This window comes from Pectinophora gossypiella, chromosome 6 (assembly GCF_024362695.1).
Source record: "Pectinophora gossypiella chromosome 6, ilPecGoss1.1, whole genome shotgun sequence".
Classification (NCBI taxonomy): domain Eukaryota; kingdom Metazoa; phylum Arthropoda; class Insecta; order Lepidoptera; family Gelechiidae; genus Pectinophora; species Pectinophora gossypiella.
The window spans coordinates 12,955,848-12,979,177 of NC_065409.1; the positions used below are offsets into that span (position 1 = coordinate 12,955,848).

A 23,330-nucleotide genomic window follows, 5' to 3' on the forward strand; every position below is an offset into this window, starting at 1 on the left:
CTTACGGTTTAATTTGTCAAAAAAGTTAATGTGACAAGGTTTTAAAGTCTATACATATTAGTACTCGTGACCTCGTACCTACCTAGGTGGCATAAGTAAATACTCTTTATGGGACCGTTGGTGATGAGGGCCTCTTAGTGATGGGGGCCCCATAGTGGTAGAGGCCCCTAAGTTAGGCCAATGTATCCTGTGCTTCAATACGGCACCGTTTTCTCGTACCAATGAGTTATTAATTTATCTTAATGCAGTTTTCACTAACACAGTTGGCTCGACCTTTACAGACGGCGATACGGTTGACCACCTATCACGTTGGTCTAACAGAAAGTTCGGTGAGGTGTGATACATACTTCATCTTGCGGTGGATGTACCTCTGAGTACCCCAAATGAGATATAGTCGTGAGCTTATGTGAAGGAAAGAAAATCTCTATTAACTATCTTGGACTAATAATGATGTAAGACCATAAGTATATCATGGATCAAAAAGTGCGGAGAAAGAAGTGTGGTTGGTTGGGGAATCTGGAGTTAATCCACTTTGTCTCCAGGCGAGTATCATGTTGGAAATTCCATATTTTTGCTGTTGTATGACAAATAATTCGATAAATAATTTGCATTTCCATCCTGCTCTGATACGATAGGGGTCAAATAAAAAACGCATCCATATGCTCGCATGTAATATAATTTCAAAGCAACAATTGACGAATTGTTCGAACAAGCAAACATTAACAGCAACCAACTGGGTAAAGTTGTAGCCTCATCCTAAAAATAATTTATGTCTAAAAATATTCATAAATAGTTCTTTATAAATATACTCATGGTAACTAGAACAAGGTAATTTACTTATTTAATTAATAATCTCTTATAGGAATTGTCTTTAAGACGTTTAAAGCTTTAAGTGACACTGTTGTAGACCGGGCAGGCCCGGCAAGGTTCGTGTCAGCTGTGGTCGCCGCTGACGCTGCGTACTCTTCGGATCAGCTCCTCGACCTTCCTGTACGGACTCTGACACCTCTCTGTATCTGGGTCTATAAGGTAAGGAGTACCCTCGCTCTCTCTCCCTTCAGGCGTGTGCCTTCCACTGGAGCCGTCACCAGCTCTCTGTAAAAAGGGCTCCTTATCAGGGACTACAGGCAGTGACGTCACCACCGCCTTGTTATTCTCAGCGGCGACCCTCTCCTCCTCTTTCTGCCGCAGCCATACAGGCGAGTTCACGTATACTTTCGGTCTCTCCCTGATAGCGTTGCACCGCTCCAAGTCCGGTCTTCTAACGGGCACGGGCGGTCTATATGCCGCTGGTATCGGTACGCCTCTGCCGAGAATCGTGCATATGAGGCCTTTTAGCGCAGCACGGAAGTCTTTCAGGTGGTAAGCGTATAGTAAAGGGTTGATGGCGGAATTTAGATGGGAGACGATGATGCAGACGTATGTGAGAGGATTTGGAATGTCTAGTTCTGGCATGAAGGCTTTGATAGCGTTGATGGTGTAGAGGGGTATCCAGCAGATGATGAAGAAGAAGACGATGATGGCGAGGTTCTGCGTGGCCTTAACCTCCCTCTTCTGCGCAGCGCCCAGCACCCGCAGCATGGTTCCACCCGCCAGCCGCCCGCCGCGCCCGTCCACTGTCACCACCTCGCTCATCTGGAACCAATAAAATACAGGAATTTACTCCATCATATTCGTTACATATTACAACCGTAGACTCAGTTACTTTAAAAACGAATTATGCTCAGATTTTGCTATTAGTTTGGTTTAGGTATGTTGCTTATTATGTGGTAGAGGCGTATGTAGTATTAATGTGATACATACCTAAGGAATTTTACAATAGGGATCAATGAAAGAGCTATGCACTACAATAACGTTTTTATTGTATATTGAGATAGCCATTCCTACATATCTAAACATCTAGGTATAGATATTGTCCCCATTTAATATACAACTCAACAGTGGCTTCTAATGTTCTTTCTGCAAAACCGGTGATGAATCGTCTATCTGGATGATGGGCTGATAACTTGTTACCATGCGCTTCATCATACATTTTGAGATGAATATCATCGTCTTCTGGCACCCGGCTGTCACTGATAACAGCCAGAAGACGATGTGACGATACAGGATATTGGGTCCGATTCCTGCAGACACCTCCTAATTTTATTTTAACTTATACCCGTCATTTTCTTATCCGCCTACAAGGAAAGGGACGGATGATAGACAATTTTTATTTTTAAAATGAATTAATTACCCGGGCGAATAAAATAGGCATCTCACTGTTATGTAACCCGTTTGACGTGTGCTATCAACTTAATTCTGACGAGTTATTGGCTAATATATAATTTTGGGTAAGGCTTTTTAAATTTCTACCTAAAATTGACGTGTGTTCCATAAATTTTATGTCTGACGATTTTATCCCTTTTCTTTTCGTCGGATAAGAAAATGACAGGTATAACTTACAATAAAATTAATTATTTTAATTAAGCTCTTCTTGGAAGAAATATCAAGCACGCAACTGATAAAGCATTTATTAATAATGTTAATTCAAGGGTTCACATTTAAAGACTATACACGATACATCGGGCCCGAAAACTTTGCCAATACATTAGGTTCGAACGCTGTAATAAATCGTCGTTGACGTCGCTAACTGACGTATCTGAAATATTTAGCGAATCTGATTTGCACCTAAATAAAACATCAGGACGTGGCCCACGATTTCGCAGTAAGGTCAATGTGGGGAAGACCGGCATACTGTTCTAAAATTTGAGTTTGACTAGATATGATAGATAATTTACTTGGCTATGTTTATAAGTCTAAATATAAGAGAAAGCGCCGTAATCTTTTGATATACAATCGTTTTTTTAAAACATGCCAAGTAGACGGTCTTCCAATGCAGTGTGAGGCAAGTCCGTCCACAAAAGAAAAAACGCATTATTAGTAAGAAATCGTAGGCCTAGACGTATGAAAATACTTTCAGGCGGTGAACCAGCAATGCCATTCTGATACGTACTTTACCGATTTATGAATAAGGCTTTCATTACACAGATAAATGATTATTTTGTAAAACAAGGCAAGACCGGCATATCTTTGGTGACAGTGGTTGTAAACATTTCGTCAAATTGTTTACCCGACTGCGGTGAAGCAATGAGAGGGTTGTGCGCTATGTATGTATGTATGTGTGTATACACGTTCGTTCCCTCCCAACCCCTGAAGCACTTATCAGAGTTAAACAAATGAGGTGTCACTAAAAAGCGTTTTGATTGTCTAGTGGTAGACTATGTGACGTACACATATTACTTAATATTAGGTATAAGTCAGTAAGATTTATAATGTGAACACACACAAACACAAAATATTAACAGAATGGGACACAAAATGCTATCTCACTAGTCTTGCATAAAATACGCTCTGCTGTAATAGTTGACAATGACTGGATTGACGCAAGATCGGCATATGACGGAGTTCCCTCTCTTAATGTAGACGGTCTTCCGAACTATTATATTTTCTAATTTAAAATTTCACATGGGTATAAATTGTAAATAAAAGCTATATTACTGCATTATGTTTACCGAATATATTAATGGATCAATAAATAACCTAAGTGATCAGAAAAACTTCTGAAAATCCTCCGATTTGCCACTTTTTTTGATCAAAAATCCGCCACTGGCCACTGCATTCTGAAGCGCAAAATGGTAAAAAAAATTGCAGGACCGATATTGTCCAAACTAATCATACTAGCGCCGTCTACGGTTTTTAGTTTAGACTGGCTCTTTAGGGACTGTTTTATAGACAGAGACGTAAGGCGCTAGTTATTCAAATTTAGAAGTTATTTGCAATATACGGTCTTTTAGCCCAGACGGTCTTCCCCACATTGACCCTACATTTTATACCTACACCCGACGCATCGTGTACCCGATGAATCGCGCAATGTAATAAGGTTTTTAATAGAAACGAAATTCGAATTCGTATCAAAATTAGTTTCAAGTTAAAGTCCAAATATTTCATTGATTTAGTTGACTCTACCTGCCTACTCGATTAGGAGCTTAGGGCGTGTGTACCTATGTAAGCCTGATTGATTTATAGTAACCATTGTCCGGGGTGTGGTATTATGATAAAGCGCGCTCACCTGTTTAACCACAACGCGGTAGATGTGCGCGTAGAAGGCAGCGAGCAAGACGCTGGGGGTGACGATGGTGGCGAAATACAGGAATAGGAGGTAGTTGTAGTCCATCACCTCGACGAAGTAGCAGCCGGGGGCGGAGTCCACACTCGCGTGCCACCCGAACAGCGGCAGCAAGCCCACACCCGCGCCCGCTACCCAGCATACCGATATTATCACTGGAAGAGAGAGAGAGTTGCTATCAGTGATGACGTCACAATCTAAGGCTTACTGGAAAGAAAGAGAGGAATAATGTCAAAGTTGTGTTCAAAACCCAAAAAAGAGCTAGACCATTCAGAGCGATTACTCTGAACTGACAGTCCAACAGGAAGGTAAGTCTGACCGGCTAACTCACAAAGGGAAAGCACATATACCTCCGGAACGCACTTCTCGGAAATGTGAGTTTTCTCACGACATTTATGATCCAAACATGAATTCGAAAATCATTGGTTTAGGCTCTTAGGTTCGAACCTGGACCTCCCAGTGAGAGTCAAGCTACCACTACTCCAGGTTAGGTTTTTTGTCAAGCCCAAAGTTAAGTAATCGAGCCCCGTGAAAACGGGACACAGTTGCTAGAGAGATAATTGATAAGACATAATTTGCTGGGTAATGAAGGCGAAAACATTTCATTTTACCCTCAGAGCACAACTTACGTAAAAACCAATCTGAAAACGTCGTAAAGTTGATAACTTTTATTCCAGGTACCTACCTACTTCATTTCACCAAAAATATACAACTAGAGGGTAGAGAAGCGTATCTAGGTAGGTACTTCAAACTTACATGGCAATTGGGTGCCTTATCTCTTACACTAGTGAGTAATATTAACTAACTTTACGTTTTCGTTACGCCGATATAATTCATTTTATGATACCATCAAACTGGTCATGAACAGCGATGTGCAGTTATCGACAATGTTCCCACTTTGGGAACGTTACCAGTTGTAAAAAAGAGCATTTTTTTTGGAAAAAAAGTTTCATGACCAAACCTTTAAACAAATAAGACCAGAGTACTTATTTTTTGGTAGAGTTTCCCCGAAGGGCAAGGGAAAGGAAACTACGCCCATACAGCCATGTCTTATTATTTTTTTTCTTGGTGATGATTAATTAAATTATGAAAGGCGATGACGATAAATGATGAAACCTAAGCCCCACCCTCGGAGCAAACTCATTTTCCGAACCCCTAACAAATTAACTCAAAAGACCACATGAACTTTCGAGTTATGAAGCGGCTTCTTGGCACGAAGCGAAAATAGATAGGTACACTTTGTTTATTGAATATCGTTCCCGTTCCCGCCTAAAAGTCCAAGACCGGAGTACGACAAATCATCATCATCAGCCGTACGACGCCCACTGCTGGGCATAGGCCTCCCCCAAGGATCTCCACGACGATCGGTCCTGCGCTGCCCGCATAGGGAAAATCATTGGTTTAATTAGTTCATTTATGTTTGGTTCAAAAATTATTATGCAGTGGTGAAGAAAAACATCGTGAGGAAACCCATATTCCCGAGAACCGCATTTTCGGAGGTATGTGACCTAACCTGTATTGGGATCGTTTCCCGTACAACAAATAACGATTCGAAAAAGAAAAGCAGCCAATGTGGTTACTATTAAAAAAAAGAGTTGTTATTCCCATTTTGGGAATATTATCGGGAACGGCACAGCACTGGTCATGGGTAAAACGGTAGTTGGTAAATTTTCAACGGCTTGTTTTCACTTGACTCAGCCATTGTTAATTCGCATGGAACAAACGTAAGTTTATAAAACACTCTTCTCGTAAGTAATCATAACACCAATGTCCTTCGGTCATTTGAAAAGAGGTTGAATGTAAATAATACAAAAGTGGGGAAATTCCATGCATTCATACATATCTTCTCCTTATAGAGCACCCTCAGGCCTGTTGTCTTGCACCCTCAGGCCTGTTGTCTTAAACGTTTTACCGGGTAAGAGCCTTCAGCGCTCTCCATTTGTCCGGCCAAATAGTTAATGCCATCTGCGGCAAATCTACAATAAGTCACGTCAAAAAAAAATATCTTCTTATAGTAAATCTCCTTATCGTCGTGGAGATCCTTGGGGGAGGCCTATGCCCAGCAGTGGGCGTCGTACGGCTGATGATGATGATTATGATAGTGAAACCCACGTAGACGCTTTTTTGAAAAATCGCATTCGAATGTGATGTTGAATTTGTTTTCGAATTTATGTTTGGATCAAAAATTATTATGCAGTGGTGAAGGAAAACATCGTGAGGAAACCCATATTCCCGAGAACCGCATTTTCGGAGGTATGTGACCTAACCTGTATTGGGATCGTTTCCCCTTCGCGCGTTGGAAGGTCAGATAGGCAGTGGATCCTGTCGAAAACCGGTCATCTCTAATCGGACCATGTGAAAACCAGGACAATGCTAGGGAGATGATGACATTCGAATGTGATTTTCTTCAATAAAACCTCGACTTTCCGAGTAAAAATTGCAAGCACAAATTTTGACTAACTTGTTTTTCTGTTACACAATACATCTACGTTTAAATGAATTTTGCTTGTATCCCTAAACCTGTAAAGAATGTATGTGGCTAATAATTCTAGACGACATTTCCTATGAATCCGTATACCTATATAATGATTTGTAAGTATTTTAAAATTCTAAGGTTCATCTTGTTTGATAAATCAAGAAGATCCATCGATAAATAATGTATTCTTTATGAGTAATATTATAAGGAATAGTACATATTTATTATTTTCAGAAATTTCCCCCATGAGTAACAAGCAACGTAATATGCGTAAATTATCATACCCAGTACAGGAAAACCAACTATATAGGTAAGTACGTAGAAACAAGTGTAGAAATTGTGACGAATCTGTATCGTAAAACTTGCTGGGTGTAAAATAATGAAATAGTTACAACAATAATGTGATTGATGAAGTTCGAAAGAAAAAATGCGAAGACTGAACCACATTACATTTCGTTAATTCTTACGCCGAAGATAGGTATAACATTGTTGCAAATGCCAAGTTGAAATATCGGGTGTCTCATATCCCTGATTTTAACGCGGTAAGGACCCCGCATTATCTGTTTCGATTATGATAATAACCGCGTAAACCTCAAACATTAACGGCCTCTGTGGTCCAGTGCTTGAGCGTTGGACTCACGATCCGGAGGTCCCGGGTTCGACTCCCGGTGGGTCACAAAAACAAAACACTTTGTGATCCCTAGTTTGCTTCGGACATTACAGGCTGATCACCTGATTGTCCGAAAGTAAGATGATCCGTGCTTCGGAAGGCACGTTAAGCCGTTGGTCCCGGTTACTACTTAATGATTTAGTCGTTACATGAGCCATGTCAGGGGCCTTTTGCGACTCAATAATAAAAAAATTAAAACCTAAATAAATTAGTAACCTAGTTGTAAGTCACTGTACTAACAATATATGGATTAATGTTCGAAATAAAGATATTTTTTATTATTTTTAATAACCCTGACACCAGGGTTAATGAGGTTGGTAATTCACCTCTCTACCCACACGATAGAAGAAGACCTCAAACATTGGCCCCGATTCCTGCGGACACCTGCTAATTTTATTTTAAGTTATACCCGAATACAAACGAATAAGGTTTATTATAAGTAAATTAAATAGAATTAGTCACCTAGTTAATTAGTTAGGTATACCTGTCTTGAAGGTCAGACCACCCCTTTAGGGAAGTTCGTCTCGTCTGTAAGACCTATAGACCTATATAAAACCTTCAAGTCGAAGTTCGGTTTGGCCAGCCACATCAGAGCCCACCACAACAACGACCATATTTAGGACGATATTTAGGAGTCGCCGGTTACGGTTTGGACGACATGATGATGATGTGAAGACCTATAGGGGCGGGGGAGGTAAATGCCCGATACGAATTGGTGCGGGGAGGAGTATTTTTTACCGTTCCATACGCAGTAGATATTACTCCTTATTCTATGTCTTTGTACGGTCACGAGCATTAATATGTATACACTTTGGTACCATGTCACATTAACTTTTTTGACAAGTTGAACTGTAAGTCTCACTAAATGTCAAAATATGTTAGTGCGACAGAGTCCTAAAGTGGGTACATTATATTGCTCATGACTGTACTTAGTGTTCCTATGAACAGTGTTCATAGTAAACTACTAACTGAATGAGGTAAATGACGCTTTGTGCTAGTACATTCATCGTTTTGTCTAATTCAACTATTGTTCATGGCCATTATTCATCCGTAGTTAATGACTGACAATCTGCCTTGAGGAAAAACGATGCAGAAATATTTTATAATACTACCACATCCCGCACACTTCATACAAACAACGTCGATTTGCACACACACCACACGTTGACGTTAGACGCGCGTCTGTGTGTGTGACGTCTGACGCCATACGATTCAAGTCTAAACTATGTCCGAAGGGGGTGAGGTAAACCTAGCTCAGACGCTGGTGGGGAGCGGAGTGTTGCCGTTCTACACGTAGTAGTTATTCCTTATTCTATGATAATATGACATTGCGTCGATGATTTTATGGACAAACTTCTTAGGTAAGTAGATACCTATGAATATGCTAGTTTCCAACTAGTCATAACTGATTTGAGTTAATAAATATGTTGCAAATTGGAAGCGACGATGGTGAATGTCGGTGTACGGACAAAACCAAAGTTGGTTCTTGTTGCACCGTCAATTGTAAAAAAAAATATTAAGTACTGTACTTATTTTTAATAATAATAATTTAGGTACTAAACGTCAAAATACGTAATTACTACAGAATTTGCATGAAAAAACACAACGTGACGTCATAGAAAAATGTGATAAAATTTTGTTGCGTTTTTCTTGATTAAAATTCATAAATAAGTTAAATAGAAAAAAGAAAATGACTTTCGTTAGTTTTAGATCTGTCTTTATTTAGTAATCAGAATTTTATAATTTATCTTGAACCTTAGGTCTAAAAGTAATGAAAAATGTTTTCTTTTTTCTATTTAACTCATTTATGAATTTTAAATAAGACAAACGTAATAATAAGTTCGACATTTTATCATGTTTTTCTATGACGTCACAGTGTGCTTTTTCAAACAAATTCCATAGTATTTTCGTGTTTTGACGTTTAGTAAAAAGTAACTGATTTGACTAGTTGGAAACTAGCCTATTAATGAGGGACTTTCCAGGCTACGTTCCCTAAAAAAATATAGATGGTGCTGTTCAGATTTAACGTGATAAGTACCTATTTTCTCATTGCTCGGGGTACATAATTATACAAAAATATAATCTTAATGACAGAGGAATAACATAATTGTTGCTTGTTATTTCGTTTTTCGTATAATTATGTTGCTACTTATATTGCTTATGTTCATTTTGATCAGAATAATAATGCGTGTAAGATGTAATTGTACCTGGGTGTAATAAAAAGGGTCATCATTTATACCCAAAAACAAAGATAAAAGATGCATTATGTCTGTTATCCATCCAGTTATATATCCATTTATATTTCTCACCACAAACATTAAACAGCCTATACGTCCCACTGCTGGGCACAGGCCTCTCAATCAACCGAAGGGGGTATGGAGCATACTCCACCACGCTGCTCCACTGCGGGTTCGTGGAGGTGTTTTTACGCCTAATAGTCGGGACCAACTGCTTAATATGCCATCCGAAGCTCAGAATCATTTTACTTTACTCGCCACAGAGACAAAAATGTTATTTATTTTCCTGTTAGACAGATCGCTAGGATTCATATAACAATACAGCACAGATATTATTAATGGGAAGATAATTTCATCGTATGATGCATCGCATCATAAATAGCGTTGACAATTAAAAAAGACAACTTCAAAATCTAAAACGGAATAGTATTTTGTTGAATACAATGTTAGAATCGTAATTCTGAATTCTGGATTTGTAGCTGAGAAATGCGTGAACAAACATACATACAAACATAATATATACACCTGTAAAATTTGGCACACGTGTTTATAACCCAAAATAGACTAACATTATACAAATTTTGTACAATTCCGACAATATTACATAGTATACGGATCAAATTGCAGTAGTTTTAGGCGGATGAGACGTTCGTTATGTAAAAATTGACGATTCAAAGTGTAACTATATCTAGGTATCTTGGAGGCTTTTTTATAAAAGCATATAGTATTTTTTATAATGCGTTTTTTTTACCTGCGAGCAGAGAATCATATTTGATTTATGCTTTCATTCACAACAGCATCACATCTTAGGCTGTTGTGGGTGGGGGCATGAATCAAATATGATTTTTTATCACTTTAAGTCAGTCTTGATCGATGGGGCTGGCATAACAAATTTTATTAAAAGCCCTTAAGTAAATAAAAGACAAAAAAAAAGTGTAACTATGTTACCGACTGAATAAAGATATTTTGGAATTTGAATTGGTAACCTTCTTTTTTGAAGTCAACATATACACGGGCTGACGAACACAGGCCTCTCCTCAATCTACCGAAAGGAGTAATGCATTTTTTTTTCGAGACGTGACTTATTGTAGATTTGCCGCAGATGGCATTAACTACTTAGCCGGAAAGGAGTAATGCCTGTATGCGTAGTAAGTACAATCTAAGCCACTTCAAGGTGTGAATAGGCACTTTCTAGATAAGCATGTCCCGTCTTCGGTCACATTATACTTACCGTCACGTGAAATTGTGGTCAAATGCTTGTGTATCACACAAAAAAGAAATAAGAATTGAATTGAACAGCGCACTTGTTTGTTTACATACTGATAACTGTCTAGAAATGAATCTCACGCCTGTTATCACTTATCATATCAGTAGCATACAACCTACATAGGTAAAGTCTGATACACAATCGGACTACGGCGATAAAATTACATCTATATTTAGTTCGGTTTAAATTAGATTGTTTTATAACTGTTACCGGTGATTGATTGTTTCATACCTTCCTCATATACAGGTGTTAGTGATATCGTAACGAATCTGACGGGTATGATTTAGATTTCAGATCATGATCCTGAGTTAATATCAAGTCGAATTTTCCGTCGCAATATAAAAAAGAATAAATAAAAGTAAAAATACATAATAAGTAAAAGTAAAAGGTAGGTAAGTAAGTAAGTAAAAGTGAAAATAATAAGTGAATATTCATGTTTTTTTTTTTTTTGTATTGATTTCCGTGTGGTTTCTGTCCTGTGTTGAATGTAATGTACCTGTCTGTCTGTGGCGTCCGGGAGTAATAAATGCTTCTCTATTTCTTTCAAGTAAATGCTCAAATCTTTTATCGTGCTTTGAAATACTTAATAAGACTCAGCACTGACTCATCAGTATTCATCACACACAGTAAATGAAGTAGTGTCTATTTAATCAAGTGTTTTCCTTGAAAACCTTTCCTTTCAATGTATTATGCTACGTTGTATTTAAATTAATAACGCCTCAGGTATTTTGTTGACAACATTTATTTATATAAGAAACTTAAGATATTTCAGTAAGCAAATATGTTTCAATTAATATTTCCATAATTTTAAGTTTATTTCGTTTTTATTTTCAAATAATTTTCCATGCAATTAAACCTTTCTAATATAATATCGAATTCTCCGCATCAAGGCGGTATAAAACATTTCAAGTAATAAAATAATGGAAGGGTTATGTTCGAATTTTGACGCCTCCTTTCTGCTATAACACTTTTTGATATGACCTTTGTATGTATGTATCGCCAGCAATGGACCTGTCTTACGCCTAACTGAATTTGTCGATCATTACGTGTTGGTAAGGTTTCTTGGAAACTCCCAGATATCAAACTCTACTGCTTTAAACAGTTCTAAAACAGTAGAGGTTGACATCGATGCAGTCATCGTGCAGAATCTGCCAAAACAGCGGTGACTGTTACAAATTGCGACAACTAAACATCTTACTTAAGATCACATTTGAACATAACATAGCATAGCGTCACGCTAAAATACCCGAAGGGGTAGGCAGAGGTTAGTATACCCACACTCCTCGCCAGCTATCTATGTTTAAATATTTACAGAATAATGCCTGCGTATAAGAGCAAACCTTATCCAATAGACAAAATTGATTTATTCAGTGTGGTTGCGTATTAAGAATGAAAAATTTTTTGTAGCAACTATGCTGTTAGTATTCTTCGTTCGCAACTGATTGCGTATTAAGACAAAACATTCTTCATTCATAACTAGTTGCCAACAAAGGGAGTAAAATCCTTTCTTTGCAACTGGTTGCGAAACGTGGTTGCGATGGCGGCCGAAGGGGATAAATGCAGTAGGTGTGAGTTATTAAAATGATTCTTAAGCGTCCAATACTGACTCATATCACAAGATGAAACTATCATTAAATATTCCTTTTCCTTCAAGTTATTACACACATACACACTGCACATCTTGTAGACGTGGGTCCCAAGCGAAAACTGAGAAGGGTGAATTACCAACTGATATTACATCCGGGCACCCATATGTCAGCACTTGTCATGTCGAAACCGTTATGGAATAACTTTAGACGAAGTCGATCCTTCTTCTATCGTGTGGGTTGCGAGGTGGAGTACCAACCTCATCAACCCTGGTTTCAGTTACTATTGAACCGCCAAAGGCCCCTGACATGACTCATGTAACGACTACTTACTTACGTCAGTAATTAGTAACCGGGACCAACGGCTTAACGTGCCTTCCGAAGCACGCATCATCTTACTTTCGGACAATCAGGTGATCAGCCTCAGGTGGTCAGAATGTCCTAACCAAACTAGAGACCACATAGTAATTTTTGTATGCCCCCACCGGGAATCGCACCCAGAACCTCCGGATCGTCGATGTCGATGTTGTCTCTAGAAAAGTATATCTAACAATTAAGTACCTATCTATACCTACCGGCTAAGAAGGAAACCACTGCCCTATTTTTCCCTAAAAAGTAGCATGGAGAATGCTACACCGACAAGAGTGTGGCTCTTAAATTAGTGATGATGAACTACCGGCCAAGTAGTTAATGCTACGTGTGGGATATCTACGATAAGTCACGTTAATAATCCTTAAAAAAAGACATTTTCATATAAGTTTATATACCTACTTATCTGTTTTATGCACGGTTTTGATTGGGTGATCTAGTATACAAATTAAATCAAGACATCTAAAAAAATCCAAACTTCGAATGTGATATTTTTCTTTTGTTATATTAGAATTATTGTTTTATTGAATTAACATTTGTTTTATTTTTTCTTTTGCTTGACAAATAAATGTATAGCCAGCCATATATTTACAGTTATTCTTTTCGCCAAGAGGTAATATTATGAGGTTTATGTATAAGTATATAATACTTAGATATGTAACTATGAAAATTACTTACTACTTGTTATCAAATAGCACGCGCTTAATGGATTTCCATACAGGACATAAATTAGCTACCTACGTATAAGTATTTTCAGATAAGAAATCAATTTTTCATATAGGCATTGTAGGCTACGTGCTACTTACCTGCTAACACGCATAAACAGTAATAATCAAACAATTCTTTTGTTTTCTATCAAATTGTATTTACCAACCATAACAATACAGAAATGCAAAATAACAAAGGATTTATACATACTAAGTTCTAAATGGTAAATTAAGATGAATACCGCTTCTTAATGAAATTTACAGAAGCTGCTTCATAGATTTTTATAAGTACAAATTAATATCACATTATAGATATGCAGGAATTAACATTCGTCTTTCAAAATTTTATTATTCTTACGTATTTCTCCATCAAATTATGTCAATTTGATAAATAAAACTACCAATACTTGTAAAAGTTTTCTAGGCCTAATCATACATTTATATTTTTTATACCTAATTAATTGGGCAAAATTACTCAAAAACTTGCCAAAGGGGCCTTTCTGTAATAATAAATTAATTTATTTTAGTCTGTCAATTTTTAATCTAGCTCTTGCTCTTTCATGCACTTATTAAAAATAAAGGACGGAACTAGTTTTAAAGTTGTCAAGCTAAAATAAAAAATTTTTAACAAAAAAAAACCGACTTCAAACGCAAAACTAAAAAGCAATAAATAAATTTACTTCGCACAAAGTAATTAGTACGTATTTTCAATTAGTTAATTAATTTATAATTCTGAAGCCGGTGCCAAGGAAATGCTACAACGAAGTACCGATTCATATATTTTTCAATACTGATTGTTTTGTAATATTTTGTTTGACATTGTTTTGTAATTGCTTTGATATAGGTATTAAACAATATTGTGTGTACATAGTAATTTGATATTGTAGTAGGGTTGTTGTAGCATTTACTTGGCACCGACTTCAGAATTATAAATTAATTAACAAATTGAAAATACGTACTAATTACTTTGTGCGAAGTAAATTTATTTATTGCTTTTTAGTTTTGCGTTTGAAGTCGGTTTTTTTTTGTTAAAAATTTTATTTTATTTTACGATTTTAAGTGATGGTTAGACCGAGCAAGGATGCAGACAGACAGATTTTCTGATTTATATTCATATATAATAATATAATATATTATTAGTAGTGATCACAATTATTATTGATGAACATGTTTACACACACACTCACACACGCGCTAACGCACACGAGCACACGCGCACGTACACACGCACACACACAGATACACGCACACACACAGACACACGCACACACACACACACACACACACACACACACGCGCGCGCGCGCACACACACGCACACACACACACACATGTGTATGTGTACATACACACATGTGGTTGTCAGTGGAAGCTGCTATCATACACACTCACGCATACATATAGATACAGTAGATTTCGCGTGGTTCGCTCGCTGCTAAAGCAGCTCGCGTGTCCTGTTTATTCGAAACTGTCCCTCTTCGTATGGCGGCCATCTTGTTTTTCAGCCATTTTGTTTTTTTTCACCGGCGACAGAATTTGACCAAGATTTAAATGGGTGTCGTGGAAACAAACAAAATCCAGGTGCAATAGGTTTGCCAGACCGTAGGATGTCTCCCTGATTGGGAGCAGTTTTCAAAGATGACGTTCCGATCACACCCCTATACATCATTTTTACCCCCAAGACATTTTCTGGAAAAACAAAATTTTGTATGGCGGCCATCTTGTTTTTTCGCCATTTTGTATTTTTTTCACCGGCCATTAAATTCGACCAAGATTTAAATAGGTTTCGTGAAAGAAAAATTGGTTCAGGTGTGATAGTTTCGCCAGGCCGTAGGGTGTCACCCTGATGCGGAGCAGTTTTCGAAAATCAGGAAGTATTTCCATACTTAACATGACGATCCAATCACAACCCCGATATATATTTTATATCCCGAGACATTTTCTGAAAAAACAAAATTGTGTATGGCGGCCATCTTGTTTTTCCGCCATTTTGTTTTTTTTTTACGCGCTATGGAATTTGACCAAGATTTAAATAAGTGCTCTGAAAGAAATATTGGTTCACGTGCGATAGTTTTGCCAGGCCGTAGAGTATCTCTCTGATGCGGAGCAGTTTTTGGTGACCAGAAAGTATTTCCGTACTCTACATGACGTTTTGAGTAAGCGCCCCATACATTATTTTTACCCAAACGGGCTTCTTCCAAAATCGACAAAATTTTGTATGGCGGCCATCTTTTTTTTCCGCCATTTTGTTTTTTTGCACCGGCGATTGAATTTGATCAAGATTTAAATACGTTTCGTGAAAGAAAAATTGCTCCAGGTTGTATAGTTTTGCCAGGCCATAGGGTATCTCCCTGATGCTGACCAGTTTTCGAAGGTCGGGAAGTTTTCCCGAAGCTTAAAGATCGATCCGATCAATATGACTTTACAAACGCACTAGTCGCTCCTACGATTTTTGAAAATTCCCCTCGATTTCTCTGGTCTTCCATCATCAGATCCTGACTTCCTTGACATGGGACCCCCTTGGGTATATCTCCTTTCAAACAAAAAAAGAATTATCAAAATCGGTTCATATACGACGAAGATATGCCCGAACAAACAAAAAAAAAAAAAAAAAAAAAAAAAAAAAAATATACGGTCGAATTGAGAACCTCCTCCTTTTTTGAAAATTGTGTATGGCGGCCATCTTGTTTTTCCGCCATTTTGTTTTTTTTTTACGCGCTATGGAATTTGACCAAGATTTAAATAAGTGCTCTGAAAGAAATATTGGTTCACGTGCGATAGTTTTGCCAGGCCGTAGAGTATCTCTCTGATGCGGAGCAGTTTTTGGTGACCAGAAAGTATTTCCGTACTCTACATGACGTTTTGAGTAAGCGCCCCATACATTATTTTTACCCAAACGGGCTTCTTCCAAAATCGACAAAATTTTGTATGGCGGCCATCTTTTTTTTCCGCCATTTTGTTTTTTTGCACCGGCGATTGAATTTGATCAAGATTTAAATACGTTTCGTGAAAGAAAAATTGCTCCAGGTTGTATAGTTTTGCCAGGCCATAGGGTATCTCCCTGATGCTGACCAGTTTTCGAAGGTCGGGAAGTTTTCCCGAAGCTTAAAGATCGATCCGATCAATATGACTTTACAAACGCACTAGTCGCTCCTACGATTTTTGAAAATTCCCCTCGATTTCTCTGGTCTTCCATCATCAGATCCTGACTTCCTTGACATGGGACCCCCTTGGGTATATCTCCTTTCAAACAAAAAAAGAATTATCAAAATCGGTTCATATACGACGAAGATATGCCCGAACAAACATAAAAAAAAAAAAAAAAAAAAAAAAAAAAAAAATATACGGTCGAATTGAGAACCTCCTCCTTTTTTGAAGTCGGTAAAAATGTGTCCGTCCGAATTGACACCATAATGTACATTGGTGGCTTTTATATTCTAGTATCAGTACCTTTCATATAATATCTAAAATTGGCCATTCGAACCAGTTTCGGTTTTAAAAACATTTCAAATATGACTTTGTAATTAAGTTATACCCGTGTTATGTGTACAAAAACGATACAGGAAAAATTAACACTTCAAGATCTTATATAAAACAAACAATGGTCGTATAGGGAAAGGTTAGACGTAAATCTCCATTATTAACAAGAAATGTACACATTGAAAACTTGCAAGCATACGTGAAGGAGTACGTCTAAATGACACCTCAATATATTATTACTTCCAAAATAAGAATTTGCACAAACAGATAACTTATTCGAAAACATGGTGGAAACGGTTCGTATTATCCACGGATATTACCATAATGATTAAACGAATCTCAATACAGCATCAGATGGCTAACCAATTTTTAAAATATCGTATGTTGTTATGATTACTTACGTACTTTAACAGTAAAGACAAAGCCTATTTATTAAGAAACTATACCTCTCACAGACTCACTGACAAACCAGTCTCAGATACAATTAAAAAACAAATCGGTGTTTCCGATTTTGTATCTATATTCTCAACATCAATAAAAAAGTTAATCAGACGATGTCTTTAATTTAAAACTAATACTGCAAACACTACAGTTAATATTGCAAAAGTGGGTAAACTTCGTACACCAGAGTTGCGAGTGATGGATTTTTCAGCGTATGTCTGCAACAAGCCGCAGGGAACGCTCCTGCGCATGTTGGATGAGGGGGAGGTTCTGATCACATAGCACTGCATGTCCGGGGTGACGTCGATGGGCTTGCCTTTCACGTCGAGAGCGTTCGTCACGGTCGTATTGGTCGTCGTCGTGGTCACTGACACTGATGAAGGTACATTATTATTCGCAACAGGACTGCTCGTTGCATTCTCAGTGGCATTCACCGTCACATTCACAGGAACTAGTGTACCATTAGGCAACATTTCGTAAAGAACTTTAACAGCCGTCTGGTTCACTGGAGCCGACACTGGGTTCACTGGATTAGTATTGTTCATCATCGTAACATTAGTCACGGTTGTCGTTGTTGTAATCGTCGTACTATTATGCGCAGCTTGTGCTTGTGTTTTTGCTTCTTCTTGGAATATGAAACTCGTTATCAATTGACAGTCGATTCTAGTTTCTTCATAATCATTATTGGACCGTCTTACACCGAATTTGCAGACTTCGCCAGGTTGAGGTTTGTAGCTAGAGTGGCCACTGTTTGCATGACTGACCGCGTAAGCTGTTCCAGCTAATGCGCCAAGATTTAAGAGAGCGAGACCAGCCAGTAGCGTGCCGTATTTACTTCCTGAGTCCTTGTACTGATATACGTAGGTGGGTGGAGTGCCGTGATATACTGGGTAGCTGACTGGAGCTGCGCCGCGGTGAGGAACATACGAGATCTGCTGCGGTGGAGAATAGTGGTAGTGGTGATGAACATTTGTAGTGCCTGAAGGACGGCTATTGCCAGATAGGCCACTGCCGGATGACGGGTATCCGTGACTTCCACCTGACTGAGGGTATGTATGACTGCCCCCTGATGAAGGGTATGAATGACCAGAACTGGGATGTCTTTGTCCGCTTCCTGAAAGTCCTCCGGATGAGGGGTATCCATGGTTGCTGCCTGTGCCTGATGATGGGTAGCCGTGGCTTCCGCCAGACAGACCGCCGCCGGAGCTGGGGTAAGAGTGACTCCCGCTATGGCCGCCCGAGAGGCCACCAGACTTTGGATAGCTATGACTTCTGCCGCCACTAAAGCCGAATCCTTTTCGCGCTGCTATTGGTTCGAGAATAGAAAGCGCTAGAATCGCGCACAACAACGCGCACTTATCGAAACGCATGATGCAAATAATTAATTGAATTACAAACGTAGGTATAAAACGCGCGCACGACCTCGCGGTAGCTCTTGCGCACCAAACTGACTTGAAGTTGCGTAAAGCCACCGAGGTGAACTCGCTCGCACTGTCAACAATGCATGACAAACTGCGCGCTGTTCACGTCACAATTAGTGTTGCCAAATATTTACTCAAAATACTCACAACCATTTTATTAAGAATGCTAAGGCATTTCGTTTCACTTCACTATATTTACCTATAACAAAACAGAAAATAATACATGAAATTATGATTTGTTAAGTTTTTTTAAGTAGGCATACGTTTGTTAGGTTCCTATATGAAACAATGGTGCGAATTCCTATAAACACCATCTAATTTTATTTTAAGTTATATCTGTCATTTTCTTATCCGCCGAAAAGGAAAGGGACGGGTAATCGACAAGCAAAAAATTTATGGAACACACGTCAATTTTAAGCACAAATCTAAAACAACCGTCTAAAAATTTTACATTGGCCAATAACCCGACAGAATTATGTTGACAGCACACGTCAAACGGTTTGCATACCAACGACATCCCTTTTTGATTCGCCTGGGTTATTCATTCATTTAGTCATTCTTCCTAAAATTAAGAGCTGTCAATCATCCGTCTCTTTCCTTTTCAGCGGATAAGAAAATGACAGGTATAACTTAAAGTAAAATTAGGAGGTGTCTGTAGGAATCGGCGCCAATATCTACGTACTTAACACCAAAAAGAATGCAAAATTAACAAAACCATCCTAAGTTGGCAACATTTATTTTGCCATAAAGGGAAAACGTTCTCAGGAATTTGTTTACCTGCGCACGCGGCTGCGCCAGATGACGACAACGTTCTATCATAGTAATGTACGAGGAAGTTATTGTAGAGGGGGAATAACCAATGACATGAACATAGGCATCATCGGAAATTACAGGAGAAATAATTTATCTTACTGCATTCGACATCTATCGGTGTTTGTTTATTTTTACTATAGACATGTTATATTTAATTCTATAAAATGTAACTAGATGGCGCTTTTGTTAATATATTTTTATTATGATACCTTGTCCCACTATGCAGTCGTTGTATAGAGTGAGCGTGAAGGTAAATTGTGTAACAAGAACGAATGATGGTTTGACGTCACACAGGCGTTATCGTGAGTCAATGTATTGTAAGTAAGTATTAGTAGATTCGTCATCACTGATGGCTTTTTTATCCTGACATGACACATTCCGCAAGTGTCTTGCAGACGACGAAAGTAGTATCCTAAAGAATAAATGCGCATGAGTCATTTGTTACGGCTACCACTCGTGCGCCAAGCTGCCAACCCTAATCTAGCCCTAATCTCCTTCTTATAGTGTGAGTTGTGAAGTGGAATACCAACCCTGGTGTCAGCGTCAGGGTTATTGCTGAGTCGCCAAATGCCCCTGATAAGACTCATGTAACGACTACATACTTACATCAGTAAGTAGTAACCGGGACCAACGGCTTAACGTGCCTTCCGAAGCACGGATCATCGTACTTTCGGACAATCACGTGATCAGCTTGTAATGTGCTAACCAAACTAGTGATCACAAAGCGATTTTTTGTTATATGTCCCCACCGGGATTCGAACCCGGAGCCTCCGGATCGTGAGCCCAACGCTCAACCACTGTAGTTGCCAATAATAAAATAATTGATTTCAGTTTTTTATGTTACTCATAAAAAGTTTATTTTGAAATAAGTGCATAAAAGCCCAAAAAATCCTTTCAACATTAATTTACACGAACATGAATATAGACAGTACAAATCAATTTAATAATCAAAGAATTCAACGTCTATGAAACCTTTTACATCTTGAGTAGTTGCACTCGTTGTGTTTGTAGTTTTATTATCAGGAGATACAGTAGTATTTTCTGTAATAAATTGTACTGCTTTGGTTTTTTCGGATTCTAAAGCTTTGGATGTTGAGTTCATTTCTACTGTGGTATGTTTTTCAGTCGTATTAATATGGGGTAGTTCATCGAAAAAATCTGCTATCCCAAATAGTTTGGACAAAAAGGATGGCATGGCGACAGTGTAGTCATCCCAATTACCGTTTTCGGAACTTTCTTGTAGTGCTTCCGGTAATGGATCCCCGTCCTCAGAAAGATTACCAGCTCTTATCGCGGATAAATAGGACATATTCGTCGTGTTTAAGTTAAAAGACCCTTCGTCGTAATAAGATCTTCTAGCAATCGCTCTTAGTTTCGGATTATCGTGGATCACCATCCATGGCAGATAGCAGAGGACTATAGTTCCAACCGATATGTAGAATAAGTAATCCAAAAAATGTTCAACGTTCATTGAACACTACTTGATTTGCAAATTGCTAGTTACCGTTCCAAGCAACAATCGCCACAAAAGTTTTATTTCTGTATTATGTTGACAAAGCAAACCATTCCAATATATTTATTACACAAAGTCTAACTTCAACTTTATTGTTTATTCTTGATAGTTTAATTTTACATTATTTCAAAAACAGACATTTCAATTTTTTTAATTTTCATCCGATGCAAATCCGATGACGTGTAGTTTCAAGCTTTTACCTTTGGTTTTTAGTCGTGTTCCAAAGACAATAAAATTAAGTTTTTTAGTACTTATTTAAAAAAGGAGAATACTGAAAAGTTTAGTGAGTGAGTTTAGTTTAGTTTAGTTTGGAAATACATCAACTCGAGAAGCAATATGATTTATTTTGCATCTAGTATCTTGACAGATCAGGGGTAAATAATAATATCTTTATTATGCTCAAATAATGCTAAAATAAATAGATTGCCAAATTTTCTTGTAAATATGAACCATATCTTACTAAGTTATACCATAGAATAAGGAAAAATACTACGTTTAGAACGGCAACTCTCCGCCCTCCACCTGCGTTTCAGCTAGATCCCCGTGGACCGTTGTTTTTATTTTTATCAGTTTAGTTTATTATGTTCAAATTTTGAATTTGGACGCCGATGTTCTTTCGTCTGATTCAAATATTTGATCTCACAGTTATTGCCCGTGCTGGGTACCTGCGCGTCGCCTAAAAATATTTATTTTTCATGGTGATTGTTCATCAAAACATGCTAATAATTTTCATTAATGATAAATGTGAATGCAATTAATTAGTTCAGTGATTTTTGGAATTAAGTGTAAAGTCTATTTATTTATAATGGTGCTAATTCCTGTAAATACCATCTAATTTTATTTTAAGTTATATCTGTCATTTTCTTATCCGCCGAAAAGGAAAGGGACGGGTAATCGACAAGCATAAAATTTATGGAACACACGTCAATTTTAAGCACAAATCTAAACCAACCGTCTAAAAATTTTACATCAGTCAATAACCCGACACGTTCATTTACTCATTCTTCCTAAAATTAAGAGCTGTGAATCATCCGTCCCTTTCCTTTTCGACGGATATGAAAATGACAGATATAACTTAAAATAAAATTAGACGGTGTCTCCAGGAATCGGGGCCATTGTGAACCTTAATTGTTGATAAGTAAGTAATAACGGTTAAATTAGGTATTGTAATTGACAGCCCTCAGACGTCACACAGTCGCACGTGTTGATACTGTCAATGTGTAGTGCAAAACGAGGTTGTTTGTATGAAGTGTCCGAGGCGTGGTTATACATAACATATCTACTCAACAGGTTGTTAATATAAATATTTAAATAAAAAATAATATTCATTGCAATGTTTTATACAGATTAGTAAGTAAATTTATAATATACGCTTTATTATATGCACATAAACACAATATTAAAAAAATATATATCTCTCCATCAACACGACGCGTTGAGAATCCGTTTTAATTGCAACGCCTAAGCGGTATCGTTATGTCGTTATACTGATGCGTTGCACTCAGTTTAAATTATAGCGTTGCGACGACAACGCAGTAGTAACGCCCGTGTGGTCGCTCTCTGGCAGTGATATGTTTATACCGCGATAAACAGTGCTGCCCACCAGGGTGGATTACGAAGTATCGACCTTAACTTCCCTTTTGATGGCATTTCGGGATCTTCAGGTCTAACAGTGGTCGTCGTTGTCTTCTCAGTAACAAAGCTGGTAACTGGTACAAAATCAGTGGTAGCATCAATCGGCGTTTCTGTATTAAACTTATTTTCCTTAAAGTGATAATCACCATTATCATGTTCAGGAGGCATTGGTAGAAAATCTGTGGTAGTATCAAACAGCGTTTCTGTATTAAAAATCTTTTTCTTGTAGTCATAATCACCATTACTGTGTTCAGGAGTCACAGCCGATGTAGTTTCGGGCTCTGGAGGCAGTAATCGTGGGTCTACATCTCTAACTATATCTTTCCAGAAGCTGTCCGGCAAACCAGAATTCTTTAATACATCTATAAGTGAATCAAAGTTTTTGGGATCTAGTGCTCTAGAATATACATCATCTTTTGTCGTAGCTAGAACGTCATCGTTGGAACTTGCAGTTGTAGGTGACAAATGTCTGTTTTCTGAAAATATTGGTTGCTTCAACAAATCGTCTATGTCTTTTAAATACTTTTGTGAATCGAACAAAATATCATCT

General features: G+C 37.9%; 2 protein-coding genes across 2 annotated transcripts in view; both read right to left on the reverse strand.

Moving 5' to 3' along the window:
- Positions 1-656: 656 nt before the first annotated feature.
- The window catches only part of LOC126367802 (adenosine receptor A2b), a 125,448-nt gene continuing 102,774 nt past the window's right edge, over positions 657-23,330 (reverse strand). Inside the window, exons 2-3 of the mRNA XM_050011552.1 lie at positions 4,109-4,320; positions 657-1,635 (exon numbers count right to left, since the gene is read on the reverse strand). Of these exons, the coding sequence (XP_049867509.1) occupies positions 934-1,635; positions 4,109-4,320 (914 nt within the window). The 3' untranslated portion in view covers positions 657-933. The remainder of the gene's footprint in view (positions 1,636-4,108; positions 4,321-23,330) is intronic.
- On the reverse strand, positions 13,917-18,891 carry LOC126367809 (uncharacterized). The gene is made up of 2 exons (XM_050011560.1): positions 16,839-18,891; positions 13,917-16,125 (listed from the first exon to the last, which is right to left on the reverse strand). Exon 1 carries the CDS (start codon positions 18,766-18,768, stop codon positions 17,518-17,520), a length of 1,251 nt encoding a protein of 416 aa, XP_049867517.1. The 5' UTR covers positions 18,769-18,891; the 3' UTR covers positions 13,917-16,125; positions 16,839-17,517.

What these genes read in the sequence shown, in the direction of transcription:
- LOC126367809 (XM_050011560.1), bottom strand. Translation starts at nt 18,768, where the DNA reads ATGCGTTTCGATAAGTGCGCGTTGTTGTGCGCGATTCTAGCGCTTTCT.